At 56.8% G+C, this 15,231-nt stretch overlaps 2 protein-coding genes across 2 annotated transcripts; one reads left to right on the forward strand and one right to left on the reverse strand.

Moving 5' to 3' along the window:
• Positions 1–257: 257 nt before the first annotated feature.
• On the forward strand, positions 258–2,638 carry BJ171DRAFT_424583 (pyridoxal phosphate-dependent transferase; the record flags this gene model as incomplete). The annotated part of the gene is made up of 4 exons (XM_053107677.1): positions 258–754; positions 937–1,054; positions 1,103–1,264; positions 1,376–2,638. 4 exons carry the CDS (start codon positions 258–260, stop codon positions 2,636–2,638), a joined length of 2,040 nt encoding a protein of 679 aa, XP_052966188.1.
• Positions 2,639–3,154: 516 nt separating this feature from the next.
• BJ171DRAFT_128821 (armadillo-type protein) lies at positions 3,155–15,139 on the reverse strand. The gene is made up of 29 exons (XM_053105626.1): positions 15,000–15,139; positions 14,764–14,809; positions 14,357–14,486; positions 13,980–14,102; positions 13,736–13,816; positions 13,289–13,617; positions 12,942–13,146; positions 12,704–12,806; positions 12,347–12,546; positions 12,136–12,236; positions 11,921–11,990; positions 11,607–11,807; positions 11,255–11,492; positions 10,634–11,081; positions 10,171–10,404; positions 9,145–9,762; positions 8,909–9,015; positions 8,556–8,628; positions 7,403–8,346; positions 6,964–7,267; positions 6,443–6,778; positions 5,240–6,254; positions 4,847–5,094; positions 4,614–4,736; positions 4,280–4,510; positions 3,811–4,087; positions 3,637–3,717; positions 3,390–3,481; positions 3,155–3,269 (listed from the first exon to the last, which is right to left on the reverse strand). Exons 1-29 carry the CDS (start codon positions 15,065–15,067, stop codon positions 3,240–3,242), a joined length of 7,056 nt encoding a protein of 2,351 aa, XP_052966189.1. The 5' UTR covers positions 15,068–15,139; the 3' UTR covers positions 3,155–3,239.
• Between the last annotated feature and the right edge of the window lie 92 nt (positions 15,140–15,231).

Here is a 15,231-nt window from a genome sequence, read left to right on the forward strand (position 1 = left end):
CCAGCCGCCCGGCATTCCTTCCTCTCTGGCTCCTATCCCCCCAAGTTTACTTGCGTTCGTTCGCACCCATGCACCCCTCGCACGACAAGCCAAGTTTCACCGAGAGCTGCAAGAAGCTCTACCGCAAGATTGTTCCCAAGACCAGCGGCGCCTCATCGGCGTCGGTTTATAGCGCCGCACCTCCCGCCCAGTCCATCAGCACGACTTCCCTTGCCTCGGCCCATTCCGGCGACCACTTCAAGCGCGTGGTCCAGGCCATGGCCCGCCAGCAGAAAGAGGCGGTTGATGGCGACCACCTCGCCGTGCCAGCCCCGAAGCACAGCGAACTCCTCGCTCCACGCATCTTCAAGTCTGTGAGCTTCTCGGGCTCAACCTCGTCCAGCTGCCCAGTGCCCGATGCCACTGTCAAGGACACGTCCGCCACGGGCTCTCGGCAGAATCGCAGGCTTGGCTGTTCGCACCTGACCTCGAATGCCGCCGCCACCTTCGACACCTTGCTGGCTCTTCCGGAGAACGTCAAGGCTGATCCCCACAAACTCGCGGCCTTCATCCACTCGGACATGATTCTCGCAAAGTCCGTGATCACTCCCTTTGGTCACCGCCCGCTTGTCTATGCCGATTTCATTGCCTCGGGCCGCCCCCTGGGCTGCATCGAGAGCGTCATCCGTGACCACATCATGCCCTACTATGCCAACACCCACACCGAGACTGGACTGCTGGGCCGGCTCATGACCGAGCTGCGCGAGGACGCAAGGTGGGTTTCTTTTCGCCACTGCATCGGGGCCTGACCTGCGTCTATGCCATCTCCGTTGGCACGCTCGAGTATAAGTGGTGCCTCTGGTTCGGCGATGCCGCTGGTCGTCCAGCGCCACGATGGCGAGCATGGTGCCGCATCCGTGTTGCCGTGCTCATATCCATTCCATCGCGTTTCCGCAGGACCATCATCAAGGAGTCCTGCTGGGCAGACTCGGCCAAGTTTGCATGCATCTTTGTGGGCTCGGGAGCAACCGGCTCGATCCACCGCCTCGCCCAACTGATCGGTGTCCCTGAGGCTGTCAACCGCCTGAAACCCGTTTCGACCTGTGCCGTTGGGAATCTGGAGGGAAGAGCCTCCGACCCGCTCAGGCCCTTGGTGCTCATCTCGACTGCCGAGCACCACTCCAACATCCTCGTGTGGAGAGAGATGGGCGCCCAGGTCGTTGCCATCCCCACCGATATCGCCACGGGCTTCATTTCTCTCGACGCCCTCGAGGCCACACTCAAGGTACGTTGACTGTTTCCCTGGGGGTTGCAAGGTGCTCACTGCCTCATACGAATGCACACTCTCTGACTGACCAGCCCGCTCATCCCTTCGTTTGCTCTGCTCGCTCCGTAGGTACACACCAGCGGCACATCCTCGGCCTCCAGGCTCATCATTGGCTCCTTCTCGGCTGCCTCCAACATCGTCGGTGTCGTCCAGCCTGTTCACGAAATCGCCCATATCGTCCACGACTACCATGGCCATGTCTTTTTCGACTACGCCTGCGCCGGTCCCTATGCCAACATCCAGCTCTGTCCACCCGACGTTCCCGCTTCCAAGTTCCTCGATGGTGTCATGATCAGTCCCCACAAGTTCATCGGCGGGCCCAACACCCCCGGTGTCCTGCTGGTGCGTCGCTCCCTGTGCCGTGGATATGAGGACAATGCTCCCCCGAGCATTCCGGGCGGCGGTTCGGTCCTCTGGGTCAACGCCTCGACCCAGACCTATGTCCGTGACCTCGAGACCCGAGAAGAGGCCGGCACCCCCGACATCATCGGCGCCATTCGAGCTGGCTTCACCTTCTTCATCAAGTCCATGCTCACTCCCCAGTTCATCCTGGAGCGGCAGTTTGAGCTCTGCAGGCGTGGCCTCAAGTCCCTGCAAAGCAACCCAAACATCCTGATCCTGGGTCCACAGGACTCGTCCGAGAACCGTCTGCCAATCTTCTCGCTCCTGGTCCGGTCGCCCATCGCGGACGGCGACAAGATGCTCCACCACCACTTCGTCAGCCGACTGCTGACGGATCTCTTTGGCATTCAGACTCGCAGCGGATGCAGCTGCGCGGCGCCATATTACATCGAGCTAACCAACATGACCAGATCCGAAGAAGAGTTCCTCCGCCGCACCTTCCTCACGGACCACCTCGAATCCATCAAGCCCGGATTCGTGCGCTTCAACTTGAGCCACACCCACACCGAAGAGGAGATCGATTACATCCTCCGAGGCATCGATTGGATTGCCACCCATGGCTACAAGCTGCTCCCGCTCTATGACCACGATCCTTCGTCCGGCAACTGGACGCCCCGCCTCAAGGACCCTTCGCCCATGGAGGCCACCATTGTCAACAAGGCTCTGCTGCTGCAAAAGGCCTCATCCGCCACCATTCCCATGAGCCACGACATGTTCACCCGCGAGGCCACGATCGAGATGCTGTCGTTCTGGTTCGAGCGAGGCGTCGTCGACGCTGAGGGTCTCAAACAAAGTGAGCGCTTGCAGCCAGTTCCTATGAACAAGCGGGCCTCATCACAGAATCTATGGTATGCCGATGGCAAAGACGCCGCCGCATACATTGCGTCACTCGGCCGTTCGGCCGACGGACGCCTGGTGCCGTTCATATGAGACGGACGCAAGGGACGAGGGTCGCAGTAACTGGCCCCCTCCCTCTCTCCTTTCAGGCTTCCTCACTTCCCCCTCAACTCTGCACCACCACCCGCCCATCATTTATCACGCAGTTTCCATTTCCATCTCAACCCGCTTCGTTATGTACATTCGATCGTGTCTCATGTGTATACGGCCCGTTTCTCCAAAACAAGAACAGAGCAGCACTCATTGTCACTGCGACCGCCACGAGTCTGAAGCCCAGTGGATATGCGGGCGTCGCTCGATTCCAACCGCGCGAGTGTTTCCGGTCATGACGGGCGGTGGATGGGTGTGTATTCACGTCCAGAAAGTCACCAACTGGGCTCAGGACTGGGCGTCCCGTCAAAATGGGTGCTGTGTGTATTCCTGAGAACTGTCCGCCGCATATCTTTGGTCTTGGGCATTCATTGACCCTGCCTCACGCAGCTCGCTCCACTGGATGTGCCATCGTTCTTCTCGGCATGTTTTAGTGCTCCTTTCTCGTGGGGATGGCTATTCAAGGAGCGCACCCTCCTCCCTTCCTTTGTGGCTTCCCGATTTCAATCCATCCACCCATCGATCCATCCATGCTTTCTTTCCTTCACCAGAAGGCGCACCAGCCGATGAAGCACTGGTGACGAGAGAGCATATATGTCAGCCGACGAACAGAGCCACCAACGTTGACACCAGAGCACATTTGCACATTGTTCCCCTTCAGACACCCATTCCAGGCCCAGCTTCGCGTCCGTACCTGGCACAGGTTCTCGGAGGAGGTGGCCTCCTCGATCAGTTGCTGGACCTGGTCGCGAACATCAAGGGTTTGCGTAGGCTTGAAATCTCGGCCTGTTGTTGTTGAAATAAAGGTATCATATGCGCGGGGTCAGTTCGAGAGTCAAAACCCTGGCAGGATCCGGCCCCCTCTCCCATCCGTCCGCAGCGGCTGGCACCCAATACACGACATCTATCCTTCCATCGCTCGCTCATCGCCGCCAACTTACCGGTGAGCTTGTCGGTCACGCGGTTGATAACCGCCATGGCTTTGGCATTGACGGGCTCGCGTTGCGGGTTGTCGTCGGTTGCTGTCGTGTGAGATGCAAACGTCAGCCGCGTGCGCCTTCCAGATCTACTCGGAGCATCTCTCGGTGGATGGCAGACCCGGACGAGACTCTTACCTTGCGGCGGCTGCTGCTGGTCCCCATCAGTGTGGGATCGGGGCCGACGAGCGGGGATATTGCGGCGCAGATCGTCACTCTGTTCTTCGCCCTCACCCGGGCCAACAATGCCTCGGGTGCTGTCTACTCGGGGACTGGCGTTGTTGTTCAATCTCCAGTTGATGAGGGGATCGTACACAAAGGCCTCCAGCACAGCCATTAGCGAGTCCTTGTGCTCGCGGAGCACGCGCATAACGTTTTCGCAAGTAATTCGGAAGTTGCCCTCGATTCCGCAAACCTGCCATATGGAGGAGGCGGGTTCGTGAAGCGGTCGTTGTGAGTACACACTTACATGTCGAATGGATGTGAGTGTCGGCATAGAAAAGTCTCCTCTACCTCGCTTCTGTCGTGTTGCGGCCCGTGGCTCACGCGCTCCGGTCCAACTCGACCACTTGCGATTTGCGTCTCCCTCATCGCTGCCGATGCTTACCTCCATGGCCTGGATCAGCATTCGAGTCAGTCGGAAGGGAATCTTCTCAGGGAACTTGTCGCGCTGCATCGCGACCTCGAAGCAGTCGCCAAAGTCGATGTGAATCACTTTGCCAGTGAATCGATCCAGCATAAGGTTGGAGGGATGTCGGTCGCCCAAGCCAAGGATGTATCCGACCATGGACATGACCGCAAGCGAGCGGGTGTATGTCGTTCGGCGATCGAGCCAGATCTGAGATTGAGCAGCGGTATCGTTGTCAGCCACGCGGCATAATCCGCTCCGAGCTGCGCTGCCAGTCGTTTACTCGACCCTAAGCCTCTGGTTGTGTTCTCACCTCAGAGGTCTTGCTCTTAAGCCACAACACCTTTGCTAGATCCTGGCCAGTGGTGTTTTCAAGGGCGTAGTCGAACACCTCGACTTTCTGCAGTTTCGTGAGGTGATCGAACTCGGGAGCCATCTGGCATGAATGTGCCACAGCCATGGTTAGCGCTCTCCGACCGACGGGCCAGCTCGTCCGTCGGCGATGCCTCTGCCCAATGGTGATCGCATGCAGTCCATGCAACGTACCTGAAGAATTAGTCGATGCTCAATGTTGAGCAGGATCTTGCGGCTTTCGCGATAGTCGCGGATGAGCGAGTGGAGAGTATCGCAGAAGGGTACCCAGCCAATGAGGCCCGAGTTGGGCGAGAGTGGGACAACAGAGAAGCCCTGGATGTTGAGGTGTCGCTTCATGGTTTCGGCATCGGCCGTCAGCAGGTTGTTGACGAGGCCAAACAGCTGCATCACACGCTCGTCCTGGCGCAGATCCTCGTGTCCTAAAGAGAGCAAAGGCTCGTTGGTCATTGCGGCCGCTCTTGAAGGACCTGGCCTGCATCTGGCGGGCGTGGCAGGCAGCTGTGGACATACAAAACTGCATTCGCGCGAGCGAGAGTGTTTATCGAGTCGATGACAAGGGCTCACCTTTCAGCAGGAACTGGTAGTCTTTTCCGTCGCTGCCACGGATCGTCAAGCGGCGAGGTCGCTGCTTGGACATGATCACAGTGAGGGTCGGCGAGAACGACCCAATCTTGACCACCGGCTCGCCACTCTTGTATGTGCCGGGAACCGCCAGCTCGAGGTCCCGGGCTGCCAGCAACTTCGGAGCCACATACTGCAACTCCAGGTTGGTCAACTGAGGAAGCTGCTTGTTGATACGGCGGAAGACGTGCGAATACACCTCCCAGGCTTGGTTGAGATCGTTGGGGTTGTTGCTGCGTCGGAAGCGTCGGCACCAGTCATGGGCCTCTTGCAGATCTCGCCCAAAGGCCTGGATGAAGGAGATCTCGCGCAGGGTCTCTGGGCCGGCCTCGAGCATCTGGTGGAGCGGTTCGAGGGTCTGGAACATGGCCTCGACGTTGCGCTCCCCGAACCACTGTCGCGAGGCGTCCTCAAGGCCTTCGTGCCATAGCTCGTGCCAGAGAATGGCGACTCGGATCAGCTCCTTGCTAACAAGGAGCGCGTGGTCGACAATGCCGGGGCTGTGCGTTCGCATCTTGTCCATGATGGTCGTAGCCGCTTGGGTCCGTGCAGAGACCATAGACTTGGAGGCAACTGTGAGCGAATAAACCAGTGCCTGTGGATGGACTCGCCCGATCTCGGTCAGCAGCTGGTGGACAAGCTTGCGGACATTGGCAAACGGAAAGTGGATGCGAGCGATCAGCTGGGGAATGACTTGGAGCCACGTGTCGATGCCGACATCATTGAAGCCATCGGCAATGGCCATGTTGACGTCCTGGACGTATCCGTATTTGAACCACAGAGTCAGGAGACGCAAAATGTCCTGGAGCGAGTTTGACTTGGAGAGCGCAATCGAGCGAACAAAGCCTTGGATGGCGGGCAGCACACAAGCAACCAGATACTGAGTGTTGGTGTTTTCCGAGAGCTTCTCGTAGTACGAGAGCACGTCAAAGTTGGCCAAAGCCCAAGCGTGCCAAGCCTATGACAGTCATCCGGAAGACATGGGCCAGGAAAGGCGGAGGGACGAGGAGAGCAGGGCCTGTTAGAGCAGAAAGCAGTGCCGTTCGCTACGCTGGCACAATCTGGTACAATCTGGCACAATCCGGCACAATCCGGCACAATCTGTGGTGCTCGGCGGCATATGGTCGAGCCTTAGCGTCGTCTTACCTTGTACGAGTTCTTGTCGAACGACGTTGCGGCCATGTGCGACTTGAGGATGTCGGGGATGATGGCCTCAGACAGACGGTCTTCGTTCAGCGCAGCCTGCCATGTACCGAGTTTGAGATAGCAGCGCGCAAGCAACTTGGTCACCGCAGCCTTGTGCGGGTCGTTCTTGCTGGACTCGACGTGCGAGAGGATCTCCGGAAGGGTAGACACGCCGAGGCGGTCCAGAATGCCTTTCACAAAGATCTTCATGGTTCCATGCGCATGCTCGCGCTGGCCTTTGGCCCACATGAGCTTGAGGGCCGCATAGACGACTGGTGACGGATTGCGCAGCGTATCCTGGCAGAATGAGCATGAGACCGCCACAGGTTAGCGAAGGGACCAACCAGCGCTGGTGCAGACAAGGGTCGATCCAATGTAGGGTGTGCAGTCGTCCCAATGGAGTGGCTTGGCAAAGTCAGCGCAGACGCCCCTGCTTTGACTATCCGTGAGCAACAGCCAGCCGCGATGTCAGAGTGGCTTACCAGCTTGCTGAGTTCGGTCGGCTCGACCTCAAAGAGACTATAGAGGGTTTTCTGGGCCAGGTTGAACTTGCCGTTCTTGCGGCAAAGGTTGGCAAACTTGATCCACATTTCCATGTCAGTCTTGGGCGAAACGACCAAGGCGCGCACCTTGAGGATCCGCTGCCAGACATCCACGTTCCTCTGGCATCCCTTGAGGCGATCGCGCCACATCTGGCGGATGGTCGTCTTGCGATTGATGTCCTGTGTCTGCTTATACTGGATGATTTCCTCGAGCTCAACGAGCATTTGGTTCCGGACTACCACCCTAAAGCCACTATGCGCGTTAATCACCAATCGATGGGTCTCCGGGCCCCAAAGTGCATCGGCCCAAGGACAGTGCTGAGCACAAGACGGCTTCCAATAATACACGCCGCATCAAGCAGCCGATCTCCATACGTACGGATATGCTCGATTGTAGCTTTCGGCAACGAGCGCAGTCAGCTCAGTGTCGAGAAGCTCGCGCGTCTTGTTGATGAATTCGACAGCCACGACGTAGTTATCTCGGTGGAGCGCCAGGATGGCCATGAAGAAGGTCTTGTCGGGAGAGTCATCCTTCATGGCATTGATGTAGACGCCCATAGAGTCCCACTGCTGCATACCCCATGCGGCTGCGGCACCGAGAGGGGCGATGGCTTTCTGGCTTTCGACTGAGCTGGATTCCCAGCTCTGCTGGGCAGCTTGTGCAAGCGTTTCCCACTCGCCGAGGTTGTGCAGACAGCGCATGCGACCCAGGAGATAGTCCGCGTTGTGCGGGTCGGAGGCGAGCTTGCTGTTGTATGCTTGCAAGCCGTCCTCCCATCTCTGGAGCTTTTCATACCATGACTCCTTGAGATTGGTATGGGTCGATCGGGCCACTACCAGCATGCCTGTGGCCGAGTCGGGCAGCTGAAGCTGGTTGTTGATGCTGATGAGCGCCTCGATGGTGTTTGGATAGTGCTCTGAAACGTATTCGAGCTCCTTGTAATGCAGAGCCTTGGCATAGGCGTGGCACTTGGCTGCATAGCCACCGAGGGTGCGCACGTCGATCGGGAGGGCCTTGTCATCGTGCTCCATGAACTCGGCCAGATTGAGCAGGGACTGAAGAATTTCGGGCGGAATTGTCGAGGACGTCAGGGCCGTTTCCAGCGCGCGCACCAGCTCATCTTGGACCGTGTCCTCCAGCTCGTTCCAACAGGAGACAAATGCCGCATTGAAGAGCTCGCGAGCCAGCGGGTAGTACTGGCCAGCAAGATCGGCACATGATCGCAGAGAGTGCGAGGGCGACTCTCGCAAGAGCTCCACACTGAAGCGGCGCGTCCACTCGATCCAGTCATCTTTGGAGGAGCGCTGCGACGCCTCCCATGCCTAGATTAACGATGTAACAGTCCAGTCAGATGCGGTTGGCGGCCACTTGGAACGGTGGCATGCTGTGCGGACGGATCCCGTCTCCGGCTCAGACTGCTCTGCCGACGCCGCCGGCGACTGCCAATATGCCGAATGTCGCAGGTACAGGCGCTGATCCCGGGCCCATAGACCGATAGTGCCCCCTCAAACGTAGCCAGGAGCCCAATTACCTTGCGGAGATTCTCTTGGTTCAGAGGAAGCTTCTTGGCGATCGATTCCTGAGGTGAGTCATCCGAGATGTAGCTGTCGGGAGGCATTAGAGGGGTTGTCGAGATGGCCGGGTAAGGGCGACAGGAAGGGCGACAGGAAGTGCGACAAATGCGACAAATGCGACAAATGCGACAAATGCGACAAATGCGACAAATGCGACAAATGCGACAAATGCGACAATTGCGACAATTGCGACAATTGCGACAGGAAATGCTACCCAGATTACGACTTCTGCGGCCGTAAGCTGCGCACCAGGTGCCATCCATCTAGACATGTTCGATCGTGCTGGGACAAAGGCGACAGCGATACTCACATTGGATTGCTTTCCTTCAGCAGCTCTTCGGGGATGGGTTCGTTGGCAGTGATTTTGTCGACAAGAAGAACATATCGCTGATGCTGGATGCCGTATCGCGCAAGCGCCTGATACCAAAATGCAAGCCCATGTGGTTAGATCCCCGAGGCACCCCGTGGCATCGATGTAACATTGCTTGAGCTGCCTATGGGTCTCAGAGAAGCCGACTTGCGCGACAGCCGCCAGAGATGACATACCCGGTCAACCATTGGCACAAAAATGACGAATCCGCTCTTGAGCGCGCAGACCATGTTCGCAAGAGTATCCATTACCGCACCTCGCAGCTCAGCGTTCTGGCTGGCCAGGACACGGATCAGGGCGTGCATGAGCCGACTGGCCTGCTCTGCAAATCCAGTCTGCTTGCAGAGCTGCCCAACGGTCTGGATAGCAGCCTTGCGGACGGACAGAATCGTTTCGCGGCGCTCGATCAGCTTGACCATCACAGGTGCCACCAAGTGCAGATACTCTTCGAGGTGCGAGCCAAAGACAATCAAGGCGTGCAGTGCCTTCTGAGTGGGCTGCTTGCGCTCTGTTTCATCCGACTCAAATATGTCCAGGATCCGAGGCAGGAACATGCGCAAGTAAACCTTGAACTCGGCATCCATGGCCAGGGCCACAGCCTCGATCACCGAGATGATGGTGATTTGGATAGTCGACTTTGGGTTCCAGAACTCTTGAATGACAGCAAATATATCCGGGAGATAGCTGCGTATATGCTGCTTGACGATTGTCACCAACAGACCGAGCTGCTGGAAATGGAAGTCCAGCATGGCCGTTGGGCTGCTCTTCATCATCGCCAGGAAAGTGGGAATAATCTGTGCGATTCGGCAGTGGGGAATGAGAACAGATATCGTCGGTATGAGAGCGATCCACAGGGTTGAGCATCGAGGGGCAACGATCCGACACGACATCGACAGCACAAGGCAGGCAGCTCTTCGTCCCCTCCCCCCCAAAAAAAGTGACACGAAGCACGTAGGTTCAAAGAGAAAGTCAAGGTAAACCGTGTGCTGCGTGAGGAATGAGCGAGACCGCTGACGAGCACCAAATGCGCAATCTGAGATGCTCGTGCAGCGATTTAGGTGGGAGGGGGGGGGTAGAGGCTCGGCATCACGGTCACTGAGCAACTCGCATACGCAGCTTGCCCGTGGCACATCCATTCGAAAGACGGTGCTGGCGTTGACCAAGCATGCAATTCTGCCTGAATTACGGCATGTTGCTCTCACCTGAGGAAGGAATGGCACGCATTTGAGCCCAAGGGTCTTGAACATGTACATGACTGCTTGAATCACAGCCGTGTGATAAGTCGCTAGTGACGAGTCGCGGAGGATCTTCATGAGCGAATTAATGACAACAACAGGATAGTATTCCTCCGAGGTCTGACCCAAGCCCGGAGGCAAGAGAATGTCGGCGCCAGCGGTGTTGCTGCTTGAGGCATCGCCAGTGCCAGAGGACGTTATCTACAGGGACGATAGAGAGCGGTAAGCATTTTCTGGTGTCGCAGTGTGTAAAATGACACGACTCCCCGATCTCATATACATATACATATACATATACATATACATATACATATACATATACATATACATATACATATACATATACATATACATATACATATACATATACATATCCCCCTTAGGCGCGAATGGAGCCCCGGAGGACCACCTGCGACAACCCAATGCAGACCTTGTGGCGATAGGGATCTAATGCGCCGATGACGCCCATAGCTTTAACAGCCTCGCGGCGAATCGCTGGGTTCTGCTCGGATTTGAGAATGGAGATCATAATGTCGAGCAGCGACGGGTACTTGAGGTAGGGATCAACAACGAAACCAGTGCTGCTGGCGAGCTGGCCGAGGGTCAGCAGCGCAGCCTCGCGCTTGGCGGGGCTGCTCTGATCCTGCAGCGTCTCGATGATGACGGGGATCAACTCATCCATGTGGGAGATGAGCGCCTCACAACCCACTTGCGACAACTCTCCGATCGCCAAAAGCACATGCGAGACCACACCAGGATTGGGGTCTCTGGCGCGTAACAGCAGAACCTTCAGAATAGGCTCCACATAAGGCTTGATCAAATGTCTGGCGACCGAGATCAACTGGCTGAGCAAGCGGGCGCTTTCCTCCTTGTGACGGCTATGCAGGAGGCGAGTAAAGAGTCCATGATAACAAACAATACGAGTCAGATATTGGGCCATCCAGACACGCGAAAACATGAGGGATCATCGGCAGAATCTAGACAGGCGGACACCCGTTGATGCTCCCAGGCCACACACTGAGATTCAGTTGGCAGCGTCGATTCAACTTACGGCACATTCGAAAACTCCAGTTCGGTGAGAAGGTGGATAAGCGACTTGCGCAGCGATGGCATCACATGCGCCGGGTTGATGACGGACAGCCGGCCGATGATGCTGATGGCAATGTTACGAATCTCGAAAGTCTCATCATTGAAGGCGATGAACAAGGCGCGGATGTGGGCAGCCTGAGCGAGATGGAGGTCAACCTGTTCGTTCAGGTTTGAGAGCACCGCCAGTCGGATGGTTGGCTCTGTATCGCGCCAAATAAGCAGAGTCAGTACACCCATCCATCCGGCAAGGGCGGGATCAATCGAGGTGAAGGTAGGGTGAGACATCCCACTTGGCTGCTGGAACGGTGACTCACCCGGATCGGTGATGCCCACGACCAAGAGCCGGGCGAGCACATCGTTGACAATCTGCATTGAGGCATTGCTGGTTTGGTAACAGCAAGGATCTCGCACGAGCAGATAGATGCACGTCACAGCGGCAGATCGACGGATATCGGGGTTCTCGTGATCAAGGTAGGTTTCGGCAATGGTCTTGATCATATCCTTCAGTAGATAGTCTAAAGTGCCAGGCGGGATGAGATTGCAAGGACAATGGGTGATGCGGCGCCATCGGGCGCAGTGCAGATTGAGAACAGGTACACAAACAGAGGATCAATAGAGTAGGGCATACCAGTGAATTGGAAGTTGCTGAGGGTGCTCAGCGCCAAGAGCAGGCTTTCGTTGTCTGGAACTTCCATGTGCTGGATATTTGGCCGGGAACACAGAGATGAGTCAGCCAGCATAACGCGATCCAGGACAAGGGCAAGAGGGATGCAGCGCAGTGATCCTGCTTTGATGTCGACGCTGCAAATAAAGGATGCGTAAAGGCTGATGCACATCGCATACCAAGGCGGATATGCCAGCATTCAGGGATCTCTTGAAGGGTGCGCCCGGATGCTGGTATGTCTTCTCGCACAAGATAATCGAGATGGCGCTGAGGAGTTTCTCTGGAGAGCAGCCGACAAACCCACGGCGTTAGTAGAGACGAGGCCGTGGAGGGTGTCTGCATCACGGTGCCGAAGCTACAACCGTGGTGCTGCCAGAATATACGGCATACCTTGGATGATTCGGTTCAGACTGGGGACGGCCTCCGAAACCTCGACCAAGGCGCCTCGCAAAGGCTCGCTCAGGCCCGCGCCAAACATCATATCAAGCAGATTCTGGCTGTAAAACGGCTCCATAGCCGGACCGACTCCCCGAGCCAGCATGCCGATACAGTCAAACACAGCAGCTTCGTTGGCTGGCGAGGACGGTCGTCTTGGAAGATGATCGAGATTGACAAGCAGTCGGGTTATTTTTCTCTGCCGACCACAGTGCAGGCAGCGTTGTCGCATAGAGCATAAAATACGCGAGGTATGCGCAGGAGTCGGCTTTGCTTAAGCTTTGCATAGTGTCGGAGTGCGTCGAGCCTTACCCCTTCGCAGGAAGACCATCCATAATGTCGGCGAAAATCACGCCAAGATACGGAGTGATCTCGGACTTGACCTCGATCGAAACCTGCCCGATGGCGACGAAGGCTGAACGACACATCCGGGTGCAGGGATAAGTGCATGCAATCGAGCTGGCTTCCACAGGCCCCCCTTCCTCCAGGTCGCTGCTGCAACAGCGGCATCTGTGCTAGCTCAGGGCATCAGTTGAGACAAGAACCCCACCAAAAGCATAGTTGTCCTTGTCTCTTTTGGTTCGGCTGACCAGAAATCCCATGGATTCCTTGAGATACTTTGTGCTAAAGCCCTTAGGGTCAAAGGCGGCCATGGCGGGAATCAGCTGGATGACGGTTTTCCGGATCAAGATATCTCGATGGGTCTTGTACTTGAGAATGGTTTCACACATTTCATCGTAGCTACTATCCATCGACTAAGGCGCAGCACAAGCATCGGTAACCGAGACAACGACATAAGAGTAGAATGAAGAGGGGTATGAGTAGAGCATCATAGTCGAGATAGGCAGTGCTACTGCATTTGTCACCGGCGCTCGTGCCAGTAGGGTAGACGCGCACCTTCCCAGTATGAATAAGGAGCTCCTTGAAGGTCAGAAGCGAGCCGTGGATGGCCTCAGTAGTGTTGTGCTTCATCCCCTTCTGGGCCTCGTCAAAAATCTTGCGGTACCACTGACGACGAAGTTGGCTCTCGCGATATTCGACCATTTTCAGACAGGCATTCAGGGTCTCAATGCCAGCCTCTCGTAGCGCCACCTTGGGGTCTCGCAGTACGATCCACACAAGATCCAAGATCTGCGGCACATAGGCGTAGAGCAGTGTCGGCACATTGATGGCGAGCTCTTTGAGCACGACAGCAGCTGCATGGCGGCGCTGCTCGTTGCGATCAGCTGTCGACGACAGAGAACAACGACAGTCAATGGGTGAATACGAATATGGCTGTGCAAAAAGACAGCGGTGCGTTGTTTGGGCAGACACAGCTCGGACAAGGCCAGAGCGTCAGCATACCCTGCAGCCATTCGAGCGCACGCTTGACTTCAAACTCGACCAAGTCGGCAATCAAACCTCCCCCAAGAAGGACCAGCTTGCCTAAGTGTTTTGGAGAACGGGTGTGCTTGTGAGCATGTGCATAAACGCGCGGAGTGGTGCAACCCATATCACAACACAGGCAACAAAGTCGAGCTGACCATCAAGATCCAGCGAGTGGACCAAGGGTAACTGTCAACCCGGAGGCCCACAGGAGAGCACATACCCAAGGCTTGGGCGGCGCGGTAGGTCACTTTCTTCTCGGTGCCGGGAAGTACGGCGCGGATGTAGTTGGCGAAGCGAGTAATCTTCTTTGTGTTCTCCTCGACATCGACGTCGATGAGGAGGTCTTTGCACAGGTATCATTTTGGCAGGCAAATGAGTCGACCGGCGAGTGTTGTCAGATGGCGCAGGGCAATCAAGCGTCAGTGCATTCAGCTCGACTGACTGAGAGCCTTCGATCCACACCCGTCGGACGGCCCAACAGGTGCAGTTTGCCAATCTCTCCTGGATTGAGCACCCAGATTCAATGTGCGCTGCCACAGGCGACGCTCATCGGCTCAGTCACAACGATGAGATGAGCCGGTACCCGTTCGTACATACCGATGGCAAGGATGCCTCCAAGTTTGTCGTTGACGTCGGAGCTATGGATGAGCTCCCAAATGCGTTTGTTCACATCGATCAGGAACTTTGTGAACGGCTCGCCAGAAAACTCCCTCGAGACCGTAATAACCTACAGCGCAAGGAAGGCAGCGTCCGCATCAGACGGACGGAAGCGTCAGCAACCCCGACGGCACAGCAAAGCGAACTCGGCACGCAGGTCCTGCCCCTGCAACTGCATCTGTCGCGGAGCCTGTGGACTCGCGGAGGCAAGGTATCGAGGCCAACGATCCGAGGGCCCAAGAGTCCGAGAGCGCCTCGGAGCCAAGTAATCAAGGAATCATGGGATCCTGCAACCATGGGGACATCCTGCAGCTTGGCAAGCCGGAACGGGCTGCGGAGACGCCTACATGTTCACGGAGCTCCAGAGCGGCCTTTTCCTGCTGATCATCATTTCTGGATGGGCGCGAACGAGGGCAAAGGTTCAATGTACTGATGTGGGTCGACGTTTCGGTTCTCGGAGGAGATGCTTGGTGTGAGGATGCCGGCTCCAGACACCGTCGTCGGCGGTGCTCATCAGCATCCCAGAGCCGCCAGACAGCAGAGCGCCGGCGAGGGTATGAGCAGGGCGGGGTGCGCACGGTACCTGATCCTGAGATCGGAAAAGATGCGCTGGAGAACAGGCTCTGAAGAGAGCAAGGGCGTCGTACTCATGGAAAGGGCTGTTGCGCTGGCAGTATTCGATGCTGGTGGTGGCTGGTGGACAAAGGCAGCTTGGGATCCAGGAAGCCAAAGAGGACGCAAGCGAAAAGGAAGCAGGGGTGGCGGGCGACTCGAGCCAGTCGAGCCAGTCCAGCCAGTCCAGCCAGTCCAGCCAG

This window comes from Polychytrium aggregatum (assembly GCF_025602895.1).
Source record: "Polychytrium aggregatum strain JEL109 chromosome Unknown BJ171scaffold_21, whole genome shotgun sequence".
Taxonomy (NCBI): Eukaryota; Fungi; Chytridiomycota; class Chytridiomycetes; order Polychytriales; genus Polychytrium; species Polychytrium aggregatum.